The 22,872-nt window shown below is 43.4% G+C and overlaps 1 protein-coding gene across 1 annotated transcript in view; it reads left to right on the top strand.

Moving 5' to 3' along the window:
- Window positions 1–22,872, top strand: part of usp33 (ubiquitin specific peptidase 33) — a 92,901-nt gene that overhangs the window by 31,243 nt on the left and 38,786 nt on the right. Inside the window, exons 11-15 of the mRNA XM_048539432.2 lie at window positions 8,865–9,005; window positions 10,537–10,649; window positions 18,640–18,812; window positions 18,953–19,023; window positions 20,241–20,274. Of these exons, the coding sequence (XP_048395389.1) occupies window positions 8,865–9,005; window positions 10,537–10,649; window positions 18,640–18,812; window positions 18,953–19,023; window positions 20,241–20,274 (532 nt within the window). The remainder of the gene's footprint in view (window positions 1–8,864; window positions 9,006–10,536; window positions 10,650–18,639; window positions 18,813–18,952; window positions 19,024–20,240; window positions 20,275–22,872) is intronic.

The following is a 22,872-nucleotide window of genomic DNA, read 5'->3' as shown; positions in this document are numbered from 1 at the left end:
ACAGTTGACCAAGGATGGGATCGAACCCGGGTCCTTGGCACTGCGAGGCAGCAGTGCTAACCACTGAGCCACCGTGCCACCCTATTCTACCAAAGTGAATCATCTATTAATGCTTTGCCATCATCTGCCACCTAACTGCTCACTTCACCAACTTGCCAATGCCCCTTGGAAGTTATTTGCTCTATCTGTGTCTCATTTCACGATGCTTTTAATTTTTTGTCTTTAAATTTAAAAATTGTCCCCTTTGCATCAGTACATCAATACATTAATTCATCAATACATTATTCATGTAATTCAGTAAAAGCAAGGGTCCCCACCCTAACACTTGGAGAACTCTATATTGACCTTTCTCCAACCTGAAAAATATTCATTAACTACTTGTGTTTCCTGTCATTCACTCAATTCCGTATCCATGCTGTTATTATCCCTTTGTTCCATGACGGAGAACTAAGTTATAGCATTGTGCCAAGATAATAAAATGTGACGCTGGATGAACACAGCAGGCCAAGCAGCATCTCAGGAGCACAAAAGCTGACGTTTCGGGCCTAGACCCTTCTTCAGAGAGGGGGATGGGGAGAGGGAACTGGAATAAATAGGGAGAGAGGGGGAGGCGGACCGAAGATGGAGAGTAAAGAAGATAGGTGGAGAGGAGAGTATAGGTGGGGAGGTAGGGAGGGGATAGGTCAGTCCAGGGAAGACGGACAGGTCAAGGAGGTGGGATGAGGTTAGTAGGTAGATGGGGGTGCGGCTTGGGGTGGGAGGAAGGGATGGGTGAGAGGAAGAACCGGTTAGGGAGGCAGAGACAGTTTGGACTGGTTTTGGGATGCAGTGGGTGGGGGGAAAGAGCTGGGCTTGTTGTGTGGTGCAGTGGGGGGAGGGGGCGAATTGGGCTGGTTTTGGGATGCATTTGGGGAAGGGGAGATTTTGAAACTGGTGAAGTCCACGTTGATACCATTAGGCTGCAGGGTTCCCAGGCGGAATATGAGTTGCTGTTCCTGCAACCTTCGGGTGGCATCATTGTGGCAGTGCAGGAGGCCCATGATGGACATGTCATCAAGAGAATGGGAGGGGCAGTGGAAATGGTTTGCGACTGGGAGGTGCAGTTGTTTGTTGCAAACTGAGCGGAGGTGTTCTGCAAAGCGGTCCCCAAGCCTCCGCTTGGTTTCCCCAATGTAGAGGAAGCCACACCGGGTACAGTGGATGCAGTATACCACATTGGCAGATGTGCAGGTGAACCTCTGCTTAATGTGGAATGTCATCTTGGGGCCTGGGATAGGGGTGAGGGAGGAGGTGTGGGGGCAAGCGTAGCATTTCCTGCGGTTGGAGGGGAAGGTGCCAGGTGTGGTGGGGTTGGAGGGCAGTGTGGAGCGAACAAGGGAGTCACGGAGAGAGTGGTCTCTCCGGAAAGCAGACAGGGGTGGGGATGGAAAAATGTCTTGGGTGGTGGGGTCGGATTGTAAATGGCGGAAGTGTCGGAGGATGATGCGTTGTATCCGGAGGTTGGTGGGGTGGTGTGTGAGAACGAGGGGGATCCTCTTTGGGCGGTTGTGGCGGAATTCCATGCTATTTGGATTATCATGTATCCACTAACTCTCCAAGTCCTGTCTTAGTGACATTCTTCCATCCTTTTCTCATAGCTCTGTATGTTATTTTGAAATAGAACAAAGAAAATTACAGCACAGGAACAGGCCCTTCGGCCCTCCAGGCCTGCGCCAGTCGAAATCCTGTGTCAAACCTGGCATCTATTTTCTAAGTGTCTGTGTCCATTTGCTCCCTGCCCATCCATGTACCTGTACAGATACATCTTAAAAGACGCTAACGTGTCTGCGTCCACCACCTCCACTGGCAAAGCGTTCCAGGCACCCACCACCCTCTGCGTAAAGAACTTTCCACGCATATCTCCCTTAAACTTTCTTCCTCTCACTTTGAACTCATGACCCCGAGTAATTGAGTCCCCCACTCTGGGGGAAAAAGCTTCTTGCTATCCACCCTGTCTCTACCCCTCATGATTTTGTAGACCTCAATCAGGTCCCTCCTCAATCTCCGTCTTTCTAATGAAAATAATCTAATCTACTCAACCTCTCTTCATAACTAGCACCCTCCATACCAGGCAACATCCTGGTGAACCTCTTCTGCACCCTCTCCAAAGCGTCCACATCCTTTTGATAATGTAGTGACCAGAACTGTACACGATACTCTAAATGTGGCCAAACCAAAGTCTTATACAACTGTAACATGACCTGCCAACCCTTGTACTCAATACCCCGTCCGATGAAGGAAAACTCGCTGTATGCCTTCTTGACCTCCCTATTAACCTACATTGCCACCTTCAGGGAACAATGGACTTGAACACCCAGATCTCTCTGTTCATCAATTTTCCCTAGGACCTTTCCATTTACTGGTTAGTTCGCCCTTGAATTTGATCTTCCAAAATGCATCACCTCGCATTTGCCTGGATTGAACTCCATCTGCCATTTATCTGCCCAACTCTCCAGTCTATCTATATTCTGCTGTAATCTCTGACAGTCCCCTTCACTATCTGCTACTCCACCAATCTTAGTGTCATCTGCAAACTTGCTGATCAGACCACCTACACCTTCCTCCAGATCATTTACATATATCACAAACAACAGTGGTCCCAGCACAGAACCCTGTGGAACACCACTAGTCACAGGTCTCCAATTTGAGAAGCTCCCTTCTACTACTCTCTGTCTCCTGTTGCCTAACCAGTTTTTTATCCATCGAGCTAGCACACCCTGGACCCCATGCTTCACTTTGTCCATCAGCCTGCCATGGGGAACCTTATCAAATGCCTTCCTGAAATCCATGTGTATGACATCTACAGCCTTTCCCTCATCAATCAACTTTGTCACGTCCTCAAAGAATTCTATTAAGTTGGTAAGACATGACCTTCCCTGCACAAAACCATGTCGCATATCACTGATAAGCCCATTTTCTTCCAAATGGGAATAGATCCTATCCCTCAGTATCTTCTCCAGCAGCTTCCCAACCACTGATGTCAGGCTCACCAGTCGATAATTACCTGGATTATCCTTGCTACCCTTCTTAAATAAGGGGACGACCTTAGCAAGTCTCCAGTCCTCTGGGACATCACTCGTGTCTCAGGATGCTGCAAAGATATCTGATAAGGCCCTGGCTATTTCCTCTCTCGCTTCCCTCAAAATCTGGGATAGATCCCATCCGGACAAGGGGACTTGTCCACCTTAACGTCTTTTCGGATACCCGACACTTCTTCCTTCCTTGTGTCAACTTGACGTAGAGTAAGCACACATCTATCCCTAACCTCAACATCTGTCATGTCCCTCTCCTTGGTGAATACCGATGCAAAGTACTCGTTAAGAATGTCACCCATTTTCTCTGACTCAGTGCATAACTTTCCTTCTTTGTCCTTAAGTGGGACAATCCTTTCTCTAGTTATCCTCTTGCTCTTTATATGTGACTAAAAGGCTTTGGGATTTTCCTTAACGATGTTTGCCAGCAATATCTCATGTTCTCTCTTAGCCCTCTTAATCCCTCGTTTCAGATTTGCTCTACATTCCCCATGTTCTTTCAAAGCTTCGTCTGTCTTCAGTCACCTAGACCTCATGTATGCTTCTTTTTTCCTCTTGGCTAGTCTCTCAATTTCACCTGTCATCCATGGTTCCCTAATCTTGCCTTTTCTATTCCTCGTTTTCACAGGAACATGTCTCTCATGCATGCTAATCAACCTCTCTTTAAAAGCCTCTCACATATCAAATGTGGATTTACCTTCAAACAGTTTCTCCCAATCTACATTTTCCAGATCCTGCCGAATCTTGGTATAGTTGGCCTTCCCCCAGTTTAGAACTCTTCCTTTAGGACCACTCCCATCCTTGTCCATGAATATTGTAAAACTTATGGAATGTGGTCGCTATTCCCGAAGTAGTCCCCTACTGTAATATCAACCACCTGGCCGGGTTCGTTCCCCAGCACCAGGTCCAGTATGGCCCCTTCCTGAGTTGGACTACATACATACTGCTCTAGAAAACCCTCCTGGACACACCTTACGCTCGCTGCCTGTCTCTCTGTCTCACTTGCACGCTCGCTGCCTGTCTCTCTGTCTTGCCCGCACGCTCGCTGTCTGGACACACCTTATGTTCCATCTTGACCCCTAACACTGAGTGAATCCCAGTCAATGTTGGGAAAATTAAAATCTCCCGTCACCACCACCCTGTTTCTCCTACACCTTTCCACTATCTGTTTACATATTTGTACCTGTATCTCACGCTCACTGTTGGGAGGCCTGTAGATTGTTACAGCATCCTTCCTATTTCTGATTTCTACCCATAATGCCTCATTGCTCGAGTCCTCCATGGGGCCCTCTCTCAGTGTGCCTGTGATATCATCTTTGATCAGTATTGCAACTCCTCCACCCCTTTTACCTCCCTCTCTATCCCGCCTGAAACATCGATATCCTGGGACAACTAGTTGCCAATCATGCCCTTCCCTCAACCAAGTCTCAGTAATAGCAATAACATCATACTTCCAGGTACTGATCCAATCTCTAAGCTCATCTGCCTTATCTACTACACTTCTCGCATTAAAACAAATGCACCTCAGACCACCTGTCTCTTTGTGTTCATCATCTGCTCCCCGACTACTATTCCCTGTAGTCACACTGACTCCATTATCTAGTTCCCTACAGGCTTTCGTTACTATCTCTTTTCTGTCCAATATTTGGTTCCCATCCCCCTGTCACATTAGTTTAAACCCTCCCCCACAGCATTAGTAAAAGCACCCCCAAGGACATTGGTTCCAGTCCGGCCCAAGTGTAGACCATCCAATTTGTAATAGTCCCACTTTCCCCAGAACCAGTTCCAATGTCCCAAAAATCTGAACCCCTCCCTCCTGCACCATCTCTGAAGCCACGCATTCATCCTGGCTATTCTTTCACTTCTGCACTGACTAGCACGTGGCACTGGTAGCAATCCTGAGATTACTACCTTTTGAGGTCCAACTTTTTAAACTTGGCTCCTAACTCCCTAAATTCTGCTTGTAGGACCTCATCCTGTTTTCTACCTATATCATTGGTGCCTATTTGCACCATGACAACTGGCTGTTCACTCTCCCCCTTCAGAATGTTCTGCAGCCGATCTGAGACATCCCTGAACTGTGCACCTGGGAGGCAACATACCATTTGGGAGTCTCGTTTTCGACCGCTGAACCGCCTATCTGCTCCCCTTAAAATTGAATCCCGAATGACTATCGCCCGTCCACTCTTTTCTTTCCCGCCCTTCTGTACATCAGAGCCAGCCACAGTGCCATGAACCTGGCTACTGCTGCCTTCCCCTGGTGAGCCATCTTCCCCAACAGTATCCAAAATGCAGTGCCTGTTTTAGAGGGAGATGACCGCAGGGGACACCTGTACTGCTTCCTGCTCTCCCTCAGCAATCCTAATCTGCGGCGTGACCAACTTGCTAAACGTGCTATCCACGACCCCCTCAGCATCGCATATGCTCCACCGTGAGTCCATCCGCAGCTCCAGAACCGTCATGTGGTCTAACAAGAGCTGCAGCTGGACACACTTCCTGCACGTGAAGGAGTCAGGGTCATCAGCCATGTCCCTGAGATCCCACATTGAGCAAGAAGAGCACAACTCGGGTGTGAGATCTCCTGACCTTGTTAAACTTAACTTAGAGAAATGAAAAAGGAATGAAAAAGGTTATTGGCCATCACTATATATATATATATATATATATATATATATATATATATATAAAGAAACGTGAAATAGAAAACACCTTACCTTATCTATGCACTACCGAGTCTTTTTTTTATTCGAAATTATTTGAATGCAATTAGAAATAATTATCTAAAGCTCCTTTGCACTTTTCAGTTGAACCTGTCTCCACCACAATTCCAGCTCGTGCATTCCAGACCTGAACTACTCGCTGTGTGCAATTTTCTCACAACACATTAACTTCTTTTCCACATTGTTTCAAATCTGTGCAATCTTGATTTTGTCTATTTGCAAGCAAGAACAGTTTCTCCATGACTACCCTGTCCTGTTCTTTCATGATTTGGAAAACTTCATTCAAACCCCCTCTAAGTTGTTCCTCCTTCAAGGAGAGCAGACACAGCATCTCCAGTCAATCCAGGGAAAAGACACTTCATTGTTATAAATCTTTCTTGCACCCTCTCAGAAACGTGTACAATCGTCCAAAAGTGGGATGGGTTTGGTTGAGATCCTCTGACAGTCATTGTGGACTTTTTGGACCAAAGGGCCTGTTTCCACACTGTAGGGATTCCCTGATGAAAAGCATGGTGCCTAGGACTGTACACAATACTTCTGAGATCTAATTAATTTCTTATGAAGATTCAGCATAAGCTCCCTGTTGCTATACTGTCGGCTGATATTGAAGAAGTATAGGAAACTGTATTTTTTAAACAATGCTATCCATCTGTCCTGCCACCTTTTTGTATGAGTTATGCACATGTACACCTAGATATCTGCTCTTGTGCATTCTTTGGAGTAGTACCCTTATTTTGTACTGTCTCTATGTTCTTTCTAACAAAATGGATCACCTCACTGAACACTTAACTAATTATACTTGTTAATGAATGCTCCCATGGCACAGAATTTCATGTGGTAGAAAACTGCTAGGGAGTTTATGAACCTTTCCAGAAAAGCAACTTTGCAGACATGTGCATTTTTGTTTTGAGAGGGAAATGGATGTCAAATGAGAACATAGAAATTGGGAAACATATTCCTGAGAATCTTCAAAGCTGCCTACTAGGAAATTCACAAATACACCTATTTTCCTGATACATAGACACCTCTTTTCCCCAGAGTGGTCACAGAACTTGGACCAATTTTGTTTTAGGATCCCAAATAATGCATCAGTGTACAGTGGAATTGAATGAAGTGGAGGTGCTGGTGTTGGACTTGTGGACAAGGTCAGAAGCCTTGTCTGAGTGTTGCCACTTCATCTATTTTACGTTCTGGCTGTTGGGCCACGGCCCTTTGAAGCACTAACCTGTAGAGCTAAATGGGGAAGGGATCCCAGCATTCACTGAGTGTACATTACCCTGTGTTGTATTGCTGCCTTTTGCGTCAGGCAGGTGATTCTAACTGTGGTGTGTTGAAGGTTGGGGCTGAACTGACAAAGCTTTGAGTGATTAGTAGGCAAGGATTTGATTTATTGGTATACTTTACATTTCTGCCCAGGGTTTTGGCTATTTGGAATTCATGGCCAGAACTGAACTCCTGGTCATATCCGAATCTCTGTCTGGATGAAATATTTTCTGTTGCCCACTTTCACTTTATGGCCTCCCTTCTAGAAGTTTATGGAATGTGCCTTTCTCTGCCAATCTTCTGGTGTGGAATCTAACTCCCATTTAGGAATACTTCGTTAATTCAGTAACGCATGTCCGAGGATGTAGCTATATCATTCCTTTTTGTTCCTGTTGAGGTAACAGCAAAATACCAGTGATGAAATAAACTGAGGCAGTACCCTGTACACAGTTTGGTTCAGGTGAGTCCTTCTCCAAAATAAATTGGTTGTGAATTTCAAATATTTCACACTTGGCTCCTGCTGCATTTAAGTAGTCACTCTACCAGAAGCTGTGTCAAAAGCCTTACATCTATGTCTGTAACTGAGTATGGGTTGAGAGTGTTTGACAGAATGTTTGGTTTCTTGATGCATTTTTTTGTATGGGGTGCTTAACAATCACACTTTTAAGTTGTTTAGCATTTTCTCAGCAATTGTATACGGTTGGCAACCTGCAGCTTTACTCTTGCTGACTGTAAGTTGCCCTGTTATTATTGATCTTAAAGTTGTTGTAAGACGTTAATTGTAGGCCTAGTTAACATGCTGCCTCTTTAAGTTTCCTGGATTTCTGCTGTCCTGAGTAGTCTTTCACTTCAAACAAGCAACCGTTATTGTCTCGAAAGCCATGCTTCACTTTGCCCCCATCTGGAGTATTGATTTCATGACCGCTAAAGATTCTGTTCGCTGTTTGACATTCTTGGAGTCCTAAACTAAACATAAGAAACAATTCTCCTCAATATACCTTGCCTTGTTGCATTGATACTCTAATCCATGTCCCTGTCTTATTTCCATACCTTTTGATATGTCTCCTCTTTTTGAAATGCTGATCAAATTCCCTCTGAAGGGTTCTGTTTGATTTAACAACTGTTTGAACTTGTCACATGACCTTCAGCATTAAATAAGTTCAGTCTAATGACTGTTTTAAATTTCTAGTTCTAAGCGTGGCTTTATATTCCTGTAACATTTATCTAGCAAGTGGTGAAAGTAATCTACCACAACTAATCCACCAGCTTGACGTTTTGAACACTAATTTTGGATTCAGACGTACCATCCTAAATTTTTTTTTCAAATCTGCAGCACTTTTCAATAGTGACACTTGAGCTACTTAGGGCAATAAGGAAGTAGGTGAATGAATACAGCTCCAAGTCTATATTAATTATAATATATATCTCTATTATACCTTTTAAAGGTTCTTTTAACAAAGTTACATTTCTCAAGGCAGTTCACTAATTGTCTGTCTGATCAAGGCACAGAAAGGAAATGTTGAGACCAGTGACCAAAGGCTTGATCAGAAGATGGTTTTGGAGAGTGCCTTAAAAGGGAAAGAGACTGGGGAGGTTTTCAGAAGGAGTTCCAAAGGTTTAGCTGAAGGCATAGCTGCCAGTAGTGGCCAAGTTTGAGTCAGGTATTACCATTTCTTTGGGTCAGAATACTTCTGCTTCCATGCCCACATAAGTCATCAAGAACAAATGACATTTGTGGGTAACTACAGGGTATTATAAAATTAACTACTTTTGTACAATGCAATTAATTTCTGTTTTCATCCCTTTTTAGAAATTGCCTCTGACGTGTCTATGCGCAGTCCCTCAAGACCAAGCAGTTCAGTGTCCAATGAAACAACAAATGCGAGGCTGTCCAGCAGTCCGCCCCGATCCACTTCAGTGTGGGGTGGTCTTATTTCCTCACATAAAAAAGGTATACTCTCTTTTGAAGGTTCTCATTGAAAAATGTTATTCCCAGTGTGTGGAATCAAGCCTATTGAGCTGTACAAGCCTATAGAAACCTATCCTCTCCTAGAACTCACTAGAATGTCAAGGGAAGGTGGTTACATTCTTTGTTGTTAGACATGGTCATGGCATGGCATTTGTGTTACACATTATTGTCATCCACCATCAAAGTTCCCCCTAAGCTGTGCTGTTCTGAATACTGTGCAATTTCTGATGAACCTTTGCACTTGGGAGTGGCATGTGGTCACCAAAGCAGCTGAAAATAATTGAGCCTAAGACATTTAGTTACTCATTTGTTCATATGATGTGGACATCTCTGGCTAAACCACTTGTTACCCACCCCAAATTCCCATGAGGATCTCCTACAGTGATGGTTTTGGGATGGGACTGGTTGGGCTCTGATAACTATGAATGTTTTCCTTTTGTGCTGGAAATGACTTCAATCATTGGAGAGTTTTTCTCTGATACTTGTTGCTACCACTTTTGTCGAACTCCTTGATGCCAACTTGCTTATCTGCTCCCATAATGTCAGGGGCAGTCACTTAAACTCTAGAAGGTGCATGTTTTTGCCATGTTTGTACCAAAGCTAAAAAAAAGGTAAGGAACTAAGTGACTAAATGGCTGTTGCAAACTGCAAAGTTTGCATGGATGTGTCAATCACTGGTGAGGGGATGCTGCAGACTGGTGTAGTAAATGGCTAGATTGGATGCTAACACTTTGTTTATGAATGAAGAGTGGTCATTTTGAGAAGGTGTGAGAGAAATGTCAGCATTTTTGAACTGTTCATTTTGACTTCTTTAACTTTAGGAGAGGAAGAGAGGTGATCTGTTGTTTTGATGCTAACCTCTGAATGTGTTTGGATTTAATGCCTACATTGCAGAAGCTATGATAGGAAAGAGATAACCAGTTTTGTGCTGTACGATGAAAAGAGAAGAGAATGGAATTCAGCAAGGGTTATGTTGCTGCTGGGAATGTTTAGATAGTGACCAACCAGCAAGTTCTGCTTACTTCTCGGGGAGAGCAATACTACTACTGTTTTCTTTGTGAAATCTTGTGCTCATTACATATGGATGACTTTGCTGCATGGGTTCATGTATTCACCAATCAAGTGCTCCATGCTTTGGTTGCAAAATAGAGACACATGTACTCTGCCCAGCTTGAGCTACTGTGTAATAGGCACCTACCCTGCCCAGCCCCAACTTGCAGCATCCTGGATAAAATTACTAAATTAGGGCAGTATTTTCCCACCGGGAGCTCGTGCCCACCCTGGAATTGGAGTTTGACTGGTCAATGTGTCTTCACAAAGGTAACTTTCTTCCTACCTGTTCTGCTTGATTTAATCCAGGGTGGTTCAAGTGAACTGGGAAACCTCTACCCGCCACACTCTTCTGTAATCCAACCAAGGCAATTGGAGCAAAAGATTGTGATTTTGTTTTATTAAAATGTGCAGTTCGTAAAATTGTTCTCACTTGAAATTCCTTTTTGTTTTCCACTCCTAGTTACCTCTTTTGCACCTCTTAAAAAGAGAAAGCAGATGAAATACAGGAGTGTTATCTCTGATGTCTTTGATGGCACAATTGTGAGCTCGGTGCAATGTTTGACCTGTGATCGGGTGAGTGTGCAACTGTTGGTAATTCCAGTATAGCCTATATCTGTATTTAACAATATTTGAGGCTTGGAGAGATCTCAGACCACAAATGGATCTTGGGATACCCTCTCCACTCTTCTATATTGCTTTTGTACTGAGTGTTATACGTATAGACTTGCCAGCTTTTAACCTTACCCCCTTTTAGTCTACCTTTAAAAGAGGAGCATTGTTATGAACCATGTAAGTGATTATTAAATGTGCATGTCGTATGTGTGCTCATTTTTTTTGCTACAGTTGAAGATTTATCTTTCTATGTTTAAGATTCTATTTTACAATGTCCTTTGAGCTAATCTACAGTATTTAGCCCCTTCCATTCTAATCTAATCTTCACGCACTGTCAATTTTTTTCTTCAAATTTTATCCTTTTTTTAAGTTCTGTAACGAATTATGTTTTCACAATTAGTTCTGGCAGGTCATCTCCTGTTTTAGTAATGTAGAATAATTTCTTCATTTGCTGAAAAATTTACTTAGATGGCCCTTATTGATCAGTAGCCATATTCTCTTCAACTTAGTGCATATTATGTCTTTTGACTTTTAAGAAGTACTTTCATCTTAGTTGGTCATTTCTGTTTTCATGCAGAGACCTGAGTTTCTGTAATGTCTCCTAACATAGACTTTTCCCCATGGTGCAGGAGTCCAAACCTCGAGGACATAGATTTAGAAGGGACCTAAGGGACAACATTTTCATGCCGAGGGCGGTGCATAGATGAAATGAGCTGCAGAGAAAGTGGTAGAACCTGGTACAATTACAACATTTAAAAGGCACCTGGATCATGAATAGAAATGTTTAGAGGGATATGGGCCAAATGCTGGCAAGTGGCATTCGATATAGGATATGTGGTTGGCATGGATGGGCTCGACCGAAGGGTCTGTTTCTGTGCTGTACGTCTCTATGACTCCCCTCTTCGTACCCCTCATAGCCTTAATTACTTTCCTTTCAGTTGTAATGAGCCATACTCTGACCCCATCTTGAGTAGCACATTCTGCATTTGCACACTGCCCCTCAGGAAGGATGTATTGACCTTGGAGGTGCTTTGGTGCAACTGAATGTTACTAGCACTCCTGAAAGGCCAATTTGAAGAGACGTTGTATAAACCTGACTTTTATTCCCTTGAGTTTAAATGGTTGGAAGGTAGACCAATTGTGCCGTTTAAAAAAACGAAAGGATTTGATGGGATAGGTACAGAGAATATTTCCAACAGTAATGGAACCCAGAATATGACCTTCAATCTCTAATTCATTTGTTTAATAGTGAACCAGGCAGATATATTTGTAAAGGGTAATGCAGTTTTGAAATATTTTTCCTGACCCAACCAGACCTTTATACCAGACCTTTCATGACTGATCCATATCCCTGGGAAACTTTGACCAACAGAAATTGATGGCATGTAATTCAAGTTGATACATTGATCAGCCATGATTGAATTGAATGGTGTACCAGGTTTGAGGTGCTGAATGGCCTATGTTCCCAGAGTGCCAAAACGTATTGCAGGATTTTGCAGCATGACTATTCTAACTGATCTAACCAGTGGTCTTCATTGGTTTGGCATTGCTTCTTTAGTTTTGTACTTTGTTCTCCTATTGATATAACATAGGGTTGCAAATATGGTTTATTTTTATACAGCTTTGTAAACTTTTAACCCTTCATCTGGTTTCCAATTGTCAGAATTACTGCCCACTTATCCCAGAACAGAGAAAATAAGAGCCTGCTGTGTTCATCCCGCTCTCGTTATCCCAAAACAGAACTGTCCAATCAAAATTAGTCATTCGATCTCTGTTGCAATTCTCCACTTAACTGGGGAGACATTGTCCTTTACCTGCTTTCTGATTGGCCTACCCCATTAAAGAATAAGTAATGTCTGAGTCTAAGCTGCATGCTTAGACTTAGAGATAGTAGGTTTTCTATTCCGAGTGTAAAATGGCATTTCATGTAAAGAATTGAATTTACTTTTTCAAATAGAATCTGGCCAAGGGCAAGAATCAATCTAGAGTTAAAATCTAACTACTTGGCTGACTGATGGATTGAGACTTTTTCTGTCAACTGTGTCATTCTTGTATCAGTAAATAATCCAAATTCTGCTGGGCTAAACCTTTCTTTTTAATAAATCAACTTGTTCAGTGTTGTTATGCACACCTCGGTAAAGGTGGGACTTCAACCCAGGCCTCCTGGCCCAGAGGTAGAGATACTACAATGCTGCAGAGGTCCCTTTGGCCGAACCATTCTGTACATTTGCACAATGGTCATCACCCATGACCTCGGCAGCCGTTTGGAGTGGAAGTGGAGTTGGCATAATGGTCTGACAATGACCATGAAATTGGGTTTGGAGATCTGGTTGGTGACCCAGGGGGTGCTGTAGATTGCATATAACGCAAAATGGGATGAAGAGACTTGATTCACATTGTTGACAGTTACCATCTGCTGTGATCGACTGCTGAATTTATGCACTTTAAAAGGCCAGTTTGAAAGAGACATTGTATAAACCTGACTCGTATTCCCTTGACTTTAAACGGTTGGAAGGTAGTCTAGTTGTGCTGTTTATAAAGTCTAAAGGATTTGACAAAGTAAATACAGAAAGTGTATTTCCTCTAGTGCTAGAATCCATCTTCAAACTCCAGTTCACCTGTTAAACAGTGAACCAGGAAGACATTTTTGTAAAGGGTAATGCAGTTTTGGAATTTTCTTCCCATTCTAACCACTGCCTTGTGCACTCATTTGAGATGATTGGTTTATCCATATCATTGGGAAACTTTGCCCGACAAAAATCTATGGTGTGTAATTGGAGTTGATATATTGATGAGCCATGATGTAGTTGAATGGTGAACTGGCACAGAGGCAGTAAAAATGCTGGTTTCCAAATGGGCACGAGTCTTTGCTCTGTTAATCATTGCTGACACCACTGTGTTTGATTGGGAAGCAGAGTCAGTCTTTGGCTTCCCATGAAAATCAGTGAATTATATTTGTCAGTTCGGTCATACATAGTGTATGATCCACCTTTCTGTACTGTACGAAAACCCAGGTAAACTCATGCAGATGTTAGGGATGCAAAATGGTGTATGCAAGATGTGGGGGTGTAATTAGAATCGTAATCAAATTATAAGACTCAATAGAATTGTGAATGTTATCAATCATCATCTCATCTTTACACCAGTACTTAGCACATTTCTCTGATAGCCCCTTACTTTTCTTAAACGTTGTGTGCCTCCACCACTCATTGTCGGTATGGACGTATGGCCTATAATTGGAACTTGATCTTGTTACATGAATCTGCACCCCAAGGTGTCTCAACTCCTTCAACGTGGAGTTGAAGGTAGATAGGATAGTGAAGGTGGTGTTTGGTATGCTTACCTTTATTGATCAATGCATTGAGAGTTGAACATAGAACATAGAACAGTACAGCACAGAACAGGCCCTTCAGCCCACAATGTTGTGCCGACCATTGATCCTCATGTATGCACCCTCAAATTTCTGTGACCATATACATGTCCAGCAGTCTCTTAAATGACCCCAATGACCTTGCTTCCACAACTGCTGCTGGCAACGCATTCCATGCTCTCACAACTCTCTGCGTAAAGAACCTGCCTCTGACATCCCCTCTATACTTTCCACCAACCGGCTTAAAACTATGACCCCTCGTGCTAGCCATTTCTGCCCTGGGAAATAGTCTCTGGCTATCAACTCTATCTATGCCTCTCATTATCTTGTATACCTCAATTAGGTCCCCTCTCCTCCTCCTTTTCTCCAATGAAAAGAGACCGAGTTCAGTCAACCTCTCTTCATAAGATAAGCCCTCCAGTCCAGGCAGCATCCTGGTAAACCTCCTCTGAACCCTCTCCAAAGCATCCACATCTTTCCTATAATAGGGCGCCCAGAACTGGACACAGTATTCCAAGTGCGGTCTAACCAATGTTTTATAGAGCTGCAACAAGATCTCACGACTCTTAAACTCAATCCCCCTGTTAATGAAAGCCAAAACACCATATGCTTTCTTAACAACCCTGTCCACTTGGGTGGCCATTTTAAGGGATCTATGTATCTGCACACCAAGATCCCTCTGTTCCTCCACGCTGCCAAGAATCCTATCCTTAATCCTGTACTCAGCTTTCAAATTCGACCTTCCAAAATGCATCACCTCGCATTTATCCAGGTTGAACTCCATCTGCCACCTCTCAGCCCATCTCTGCATCCTGTCAATGTCCCGCTGCAGCCTACAACAGCCCTCTACACTGTCAACGACACCTCCGACCTTTGTGTCGTCTGCAAACTTGCTGACCCATCCTTCAATCCCCTCGTCCAAGTCATTAATAAAAATTACAAACAGTAGAGGCCCAAGGACAGAGCCCTGTGGAACTCCACTCACCACTGACTTCCAGGCAGAATATTTTCCTTCTACTACCACTCGCTGTCTTCTGTTGGCCAGCCAATTCTGTATCCAAGCAGCTAAGTTCCCCTGTATCCCATTCCTCCTGACCTTCTGAATGAGCCTACCATGGGGAACCTTATCAAATGCCTTACTGAAGTCCATATACACCACATCCACAGCTCGACCCTCATCAACTTTTCTAGTCACATCCTCAAAAAACTCGATAAGGTTTGTAAGGCATGACCTACCCCTCACAAAGCCGTGTTGACTGTATTTGATCAAGCCATGCTCTTCCAGATGGTCATAAATCTTATCCCTCAGAATCCTTTCTAACACCTTGCAGACGACAGACGTGAGACTTACCGGTCTATAATTGCCGGGGATTTCCCTATTTCCTTTCTTGAAGAGAGGAATTACATTTGCCTCTCTCCAGTCCTCAGGTACGACTCCAGTGGAGAGCGAGGATGCAAAGATCTTCGCAAGTGGCGAAGCAATTGCATTTCTCGCTTCCCAAAGCAGCCGAGGACAAATCTGATCCGGGCCTGGCGACTTGTCAATCTTAATGTTTGACAAAATTTTCAGCGCATCAGCTTCGTCTATCTCTATCCATTCCAGCATGCACACCTGCTCTTCAAAGGTTTCATTCACTACAAAGTTTGTTTCTTTCGTAAAGACAGAAGCAAAAAACTCATTTAGGGCTTCCCCTACCTCCTCAGGCTCCACACACAAGTTCCCTATGCTATCCCTGATCGGCCCTACTCTTTCTTTGACCATTCTCTTATTCCTCACGTAAGTGTAAAATGCCTTTGTGTTTTCCTGGATTCCTTCTGCCAAGCCTTTCTCGTGCCCCCTCCTGGCTCTCCTCAGACCATTTTTGAGCTCCTTCCTTGCCTGCATGTAATCCTCTCTAGCTGAACTTGACCCTAGCTTCCTCCACCTTATGTAAGCTACCTTCTTCCTTTTCACTAGAAGCTCCACCGCTCTCGTCATCCAAGGTTCCCTAATCTTACCCCTTCTTGCCTGTCTCAGAGGGACATATTTACTCATCACTCCCAACAACTGTTCCTTAAACCATCTCCACATGTCTATAGTTCCCTTACCATGGAACAACTGCTCCCAGTCCATGCTTCCTAACTCATGTCTAATCGCATCATAGTTTCCTCTTCCCCAATTAAATATCCTCCCATTCTGCCTAATCCTCTCCTTCTCCATAGCTATGTAGAATGTGAGGCAGTTATGGTCACTATCACCAAAATGCTCTCCCACCACAAGATCTGATACCTGCCCTGGCTCGTTTCCGAGCACCAAGTCTAGAATGGCCTCTCCCCTCGTCGGCCTGTCAACGTACTGCGTTAGGAAACCCTCCTGAACACACCTTACAAAAACAGCTCCATTCAAATCTTCTGCTCGAAGGAGGTTCCAATCAATATTAGGAAAGTTAAAGTCACCCATTACAACAACCCTACTGCGTGCACACTTTTCCAAAATCTGTCGACCTATGCTTTCTTCAATCTCCCTGCTGCTATTGGGGGGCCTGTAGTAAACCCCTAACGAGGTGACTACTCCCTTGCTGTTCCTAATTTCCACCCATACTGACTCGGTAGGCAGATCTTCCTCGACAAAGGAAGCTTCTGTAGCTGTGATACCCTCTCTGATTAGTAGTGCTACACCCCCTCCTCTTTTTCCCCCCTCCCTATTCTTTTTAAATGTTCTAAACCCTGGAACATCCAGCAACCATTCCTGCCCATGAGAAACCCATGTCTCTGTTATGGCCACAACATCATAGCACCAGGTACTGATCCATGCTCTAAGTTCATCACTTTTATTCCTGATACTCCTTGCATTAAAGCAAACACACTTTAACCGATCCCTTGGTTCCTTCCCAGGAAAATCCTTCCCACTAGCTGGTCTACCTCTTGCTACTGCCTCACCTGCATCAACGCTCACCTCTGGTATACAGCTCAGGTTCCCACCCCCCTGCCATACTAGTTTAAACCCTCTCGAACTACTCGAGCAAACCTTCCACCCAGGACATTGGTCCCCTTCCAGTTCAGATGCAACCCGTCCTTCTTGTACAGGTCCCACCTTCCCCAGAAGGCATCCCAATTATCAACATATCTGAAGCCCTCCCTCCTACACCAGCTGCGTAGCCACGTGTTCAGCTGCGCCCGCTCCCTGTTCCTCACCTCACTATCTCGTGGCACCGGTAGTAAACCAGAGAACACTACTCTGTTCGTCCTGCTCTGCAGCTTCCATCCTAACTCCCTGAAATCACTTTTTATATCCTCAAACCTATTTCTGGCTGTATCATTTGTGCCAATATGTAACACGATTTCTGGCTGTTCGCCCTCCCCTTTTAGAACTTTATACACCCGATCGGAGACGTCCCGGACCCTGGCACCAGGGAGGCAACATACCTTCCGGGAATCCCGATCTTGCCCACAAAATCTCCTGTCGATTCCCCTAACTATCGAGTCCCCTACCACGAGTACTTTTCTATTCTGCCCCCTTCCCTTCTTTACCACAGTGTCAGGCTCAGTGCCAGAGAACTGACTACCATGGCTTTCCTCTGGTAGGTCATCCCCCCCCAGCAGTATCCGAAACTGTATACTGATTGCTGAGGGGAATGCCCTCAGGGGATCTCTGCACTGTCTGTCTGTCCCCTTTCCTCCCCCTAACTGTAACCCATCTATCCTCGTCCTGAGCCTTAGGAGTGACCAACTCCCGATAACTCCTCTCAATTACCCCCTCTGCCTCCCGAATGATCCGTAGTTCATCCAGCTCCAGCTCCATTTCCCTAACACGGTTTTCAAGGAGCTGTAGCTGGGTGCACTTCCCGCAGATGTAGCCAGCGGAGACGTGTGCCACATCTCCCAACTGCCACATTCTGCAGGAGGAGCAAGCAACTGCCCTAGCATCCATACCCCACTAGCAACTGCCCTAGCATCCATACCCCACGTCATGTTGCAGCTGTAAGGACATTGGTTAGGCCACTTTTGGAGTATCATGTATAATTCTGGACTCCCTCCTATAGGAAGGATTTGTGAAATTAGAAAGGGATCAGAAAAGGTTTACAAGGATGTTGCCAGAGTTAGAGGATTGAGCTGCAGCGAGAGGCTGAATAGGCTGGGGCTATTTTCCCTGGAGCATCGGAGGCTGAGAGTTGACCTTATATAGGTTTTTAAATCAGGTAGGGTAAATAGGCAAGGGAGTCCAAAACTAGAGTGCATAGGTTTAAGGGGAGAGGGAAAAGATAATAAAGGGACTTTTGGGGTAACGTTTTCACACAGAGGGTGGTGCATATGTGGAATGAGGTGCCAGAGGAAGTGGTGGATGCTGGCATGATTACCACATTTCAAAGGCATCTGGATGAGAATATGAATAGGAAGGGTTTAGAGAGATCTGGGCAAAATGCTGGCAAATGAGACTAGATTTTTGTGGGACATCTAGTTGGTATGGACAAGTTGGAGCGAAAGGTCTTTTTTTCTGTGCTGTAAATCTCTATGAATCTATTTCTGTTAGTGACTGGAAATACTAAAAGGCTTCACTTGTTTAAAAATTCTAGTCTTTTTTGTCTCTGCTTTTTCCTGCAGGTATCCACCACCTTGGAGACTTTTCAGGATCTCTCTCTGCCTATCCCAGGAAAAGAAGATCTGGCCAAGTTGCATTCCTCAAGTCACCAAATGTCCTTAGTGAAAGCAGGGTCATGCGGTGAAGCGTACACTCCACAAGGTTGGATAGCCTATGTCATGGAATACATTAAGAGGTGCGTGTTGAATTTTGGAAGAGGAAGGGGATAAAAAATTAATTCACATTATTTAAAACTGCTCTCTGTCTGTGGGAATGACGCGGTTGCAGCCATTTTGATGTTAACACATTTGTATTTATTATCTTCTGTGTTGCTAGTTGGTTCTGGGGTCCTGTGGTATCCTTGCAGGATTGTTTGGCTGCCTTCTTTGCCAGAGATGAACTCAAAGGTGAGTAGGGATTTTGTGTACACTTAAAATACTTTTATAGCTGGTCAAAGTCAGAAGTCACTTTACACCAGGTTATAGTCCAACAGATTTACTTAAAATCGCAAGCTTTTGGAGCATTGCTCCTTCGTCACCACTTTGTAGTTGGTGGAAGAATGATGAAGCGAACATAACGAGACCTGTACACTGCCATAAAAGAAAATGTCAATAACATTGCTCATTCTGAATCTATTATGTTGACAGATGTGTTATATCGCAAAGATTATATGCAAACATATGGTATAATTTGGTAGCATAATGTGTTTACATTGGCCTAATTCTGAGTATTAAGGCACAGTCCAGGGTAGAATTGTACACTCCAAGCGTAAATGTTGATGGATCAGTTTCTGAAGAGGAAATCTGTGGATGCAGTTGACTGTCACCTTGCTGGGCTGAGGCAGGGGCTTTTAAAGTTTGTCTGGTTTTTACCTGCTACTTGTCCAGAGATACTTCGTGGAAAACTTAAGTGGCCATGTGTTTTTCTCATTCATCCATTCGATGTGATCTTTGCTAGTACTGTAGGTCTGTAACCCTTGCAGAGACGTTAGCGAGCTGTCATTTTGAATGTGACCAAATGGCTTGCTGAGCCATTTCAGAGGGCATTTGTGAGCCGGTCACATTGTTGTCGGTCCAGGTTCAGATGTCAGCCAGAACAAGTAAGGGTGGTAGATTTCCTTCCATAAAAGACTTCAGTGAATGAAATGGGTTTTAAAAACAACCCAGTAGTTTCATAGTCGCTTGAATTATATAATCATATGGAATTTCTGAATTTTACAGTATGGAAGGAGGCCAATCAGCCCATTGTCATTTCAGCAGCTGTATTGTGCATCATATCAAGCTGAATTCAAGCTCTCAATTACATCCTCAATAATCAATTAACTTTCAGCCAAGACTAAATTTGATATTGTTTCAAGCACCATTCAGATAAATTTTAACAAAAGTGTCCTCGGGAGTAATAAATATGGATTAATAAAGATTTACCTACTGTAGTTAAATAATAGCCTGCCATACCCTGATTTCTGCAAAGTTTAGTGCCAATCACTGTTTTTAATTCCCATAATTGGATGTAAAATTTGACAGTTTGCTAAACCAGGATATGGTTGTTCACAAGAGACAAACAGAGGGAAGTTTGAATCTGCTTTGTTTTATATTCTTCAAAAAAATGTTTTATAATATTGCAGGTGATAACATGTACAGCTGTGAAAAATGTAAAAAGTAAGTACAATGCATGTTTCTGTTGTCAATAATCCACTTGAATTATTGTTCTCTATTGAACAGTTTCTTCGTGCATGTATTCAGCAATGTTCATCATTCTGAACTTTGCTCATGAATAGTTATCACGCCATCTTTCATTGATTATCTGAAGCTTTTAGAATTAATTCTGGGGATATTGACATTACCAGAAAAGTCAACGTTTATTGACCGTCCCTAGTTGCCCTTGAAGAATTGGCCCTGGGCTTTCTTTTTGTACCAGCTCTTAAAGGTTCACCCATGGTGCTTTTAGGTAGGGAGGTGCACAATTTTAACTTGGATTACCCATTTCCCACACCATTGTGGATCTGTTGACCAGAAGTATGTTGTGTAGTATTAGCATAGTATCAAAAAGAAATCTCTAAACAAATTTGACAATAAAAATAGGATGATCTGAAAACCACAGTTTTTGTTTGGACCTGTAAACAAAAATACCAGGCTGATAAGGCGTTAGTAGGAACTGCAGATGCTGGAGAATCTGAGATAACAAGGCGTAGAGCTGGAGGAACACCGCAGGCCAAGCAGCATCAGCGATGCAGGAAGGCTGAGGTTTTGGGCCTAGACCCTTTGTCAGAAATCTGGAGAAATCAGTAAGCCTTCCTGCTCCTCTGATGCTGCTTGGCCTCCTGTGTTCATCCAGCTCTGTACCTTGTTATACCAGGCTGATGATATACTTGCTATGTAAATCTTCATTTAAAAACAAAATATAAGCAATGATCAGGAAGAGGAAATGAATCAGAGCAAAGAATAGCAGACTTTGACGCTGACTGACATCCCCAAACGAGATGCAGCAGTGAAATAATAAGGAAAGGTGGCAAATGTCAATAGTCTGAAATACAGTAGAATACACTGGGAATACACCAGCTCATCTCTTGAAAAATGTATTCATTCTACACAATAACAGTTCTATTTACAGGGTGCCATCATCTCAAGACACTACAGGAGAAAAATTCGACACTGAACTACATAGGTTGCTAATGGGGTAGTTAATCAAAAACCTAGTCAAAGAGGGTCATTCTAAAAAATCATCTTGCATGAGGGAAGAGAAGTGGAGAGGTAGAGAGTTCTCGGGAGGAAATTTCATAGTTTAAGATCTTGACTGCTAAAAGCACTGGATGTGACTTTCTGGCAAGATTGTTAATTGCCATATCCGGTAGCTTTGAGAAGTGGTTGCGTGCTGCCCTCTCTCTTAGCAGGTTTGACGCAACTGAGAAGAGGGCAGTTAACAATCAACTGCTTTGATGTGAGACTTGGAGGATATATTGCTGTTTAGCTTTGCCACTTTGCAGTAAAACTCAGGACTGGGCCGACTCTGAATGTCAAAAGAAACAACTAAATGTGGAAACTCCAGTTATGTGCACCCAGTAAACATAATTTCATAGTTTTAGGGTGTTCATAAACTTCTTGTCTTATTTTTAACTTGGATAACTTTGGACATGCACATGATAAAAACAAAGAGTGGCTAACACATGAAAGCGATTCAAATTTCTGGTTTTCAGCACAATAGCCATCACTTGTGGTATGTTCTTCAATCAACAGTTCATGTACCTTTTACCGCTATCATGTTTAATACATTGCAACGTCATTAGTGTAACATTACAATATCAACCTTTTAAAATTGTTACTCCTTCCCACTTGCAAAGAAGCATATGACGTAGAAGCAGGGTAGGCTGTTCGGCCCTTCGAGTCTGGCCTATCATTCAATGTAGAATCATAATCGTTCAGCACAGAAACAAACTCTTCGATCCAACTCATTTGCACCAACCAGGCAACCTGGTTTCATTTGCCAATATGTGGTCCATAATCCCAGCAAACCTTTGCTATTGTGTATTTATCTAAATGTCTTTTCAATGTAACTGCACCTGCATCAACATTTTCCTCTGGCAGGTCATTTCACACAGGAATTATTCTTTGTTTAGAAATAAAAGTTGTCCCTTGTTTCCTTTTTAAAATGTTCTCCTTTCACCTTAAAAATCTGCCCCCTAGTTTTGAACTCCCCCACCCTAGGGAAAAGACCCTTGCTATTCACCTTATCTATGTCCCTCATGTTTTTATAAATCTCTAAGGTCACCCCTTAACCTCCACTCCAGGGGAAAATCTTCCAGCCTACCATCTTTTATTTCTAAACCCAAACCCTCCATTCATTGGCAATATCCATGGAAAATTTCCTCCTCGTGCCCAGGGGCATACAGGCCAGAGGGTTAGCCATGTAGATATGGGGCTACAGGGATAGGATGGGAGATGTTACTCAGTGGATTGGTGCAGACCCGATGGGCCAAATTGCCTTCATCTGCACAGTCAGAATTCGAAACTTCGAAGTTATTCAGCAATTTATGTACTGACTTCAAGTCATTTCTGCATTGTATCAGATAATGGGTAGTGGTCCTCAAAATGTTTTAATGATATTTAATTGTTTCAGAAATAGTAGGAACTGCAGATGCTGGTGAATCTGAGATAACGAGGTCTAGAGCTGGAGGAACACGGCAGGCCAAGCAGGAAGGCTGATGTTTCAGCTGACGTCAGCTTTCCTGCCCCTCTGATGCTGTTTGGCCTGCTGTGTTC

This window comes from Stegostoma tigrinum, chromosome 8 (assembly GCF_030684315.1).
Source record: "Stegostoma tigrinum isolate sSteTig4 chromosome 8, sSteTig4.hap1, whole genome shotgun sequence".
NCBI classification, from domain to species: Eukaryota; Metazoa; Chordata; class Chondrichthyes; order Orectolobiformes; family Stegostomatidae; genus Stegostoma; species Stegostoma tigrinum.
This window is presented reverse-complemented; position numbering and strand designations above follow the sequence as displayed.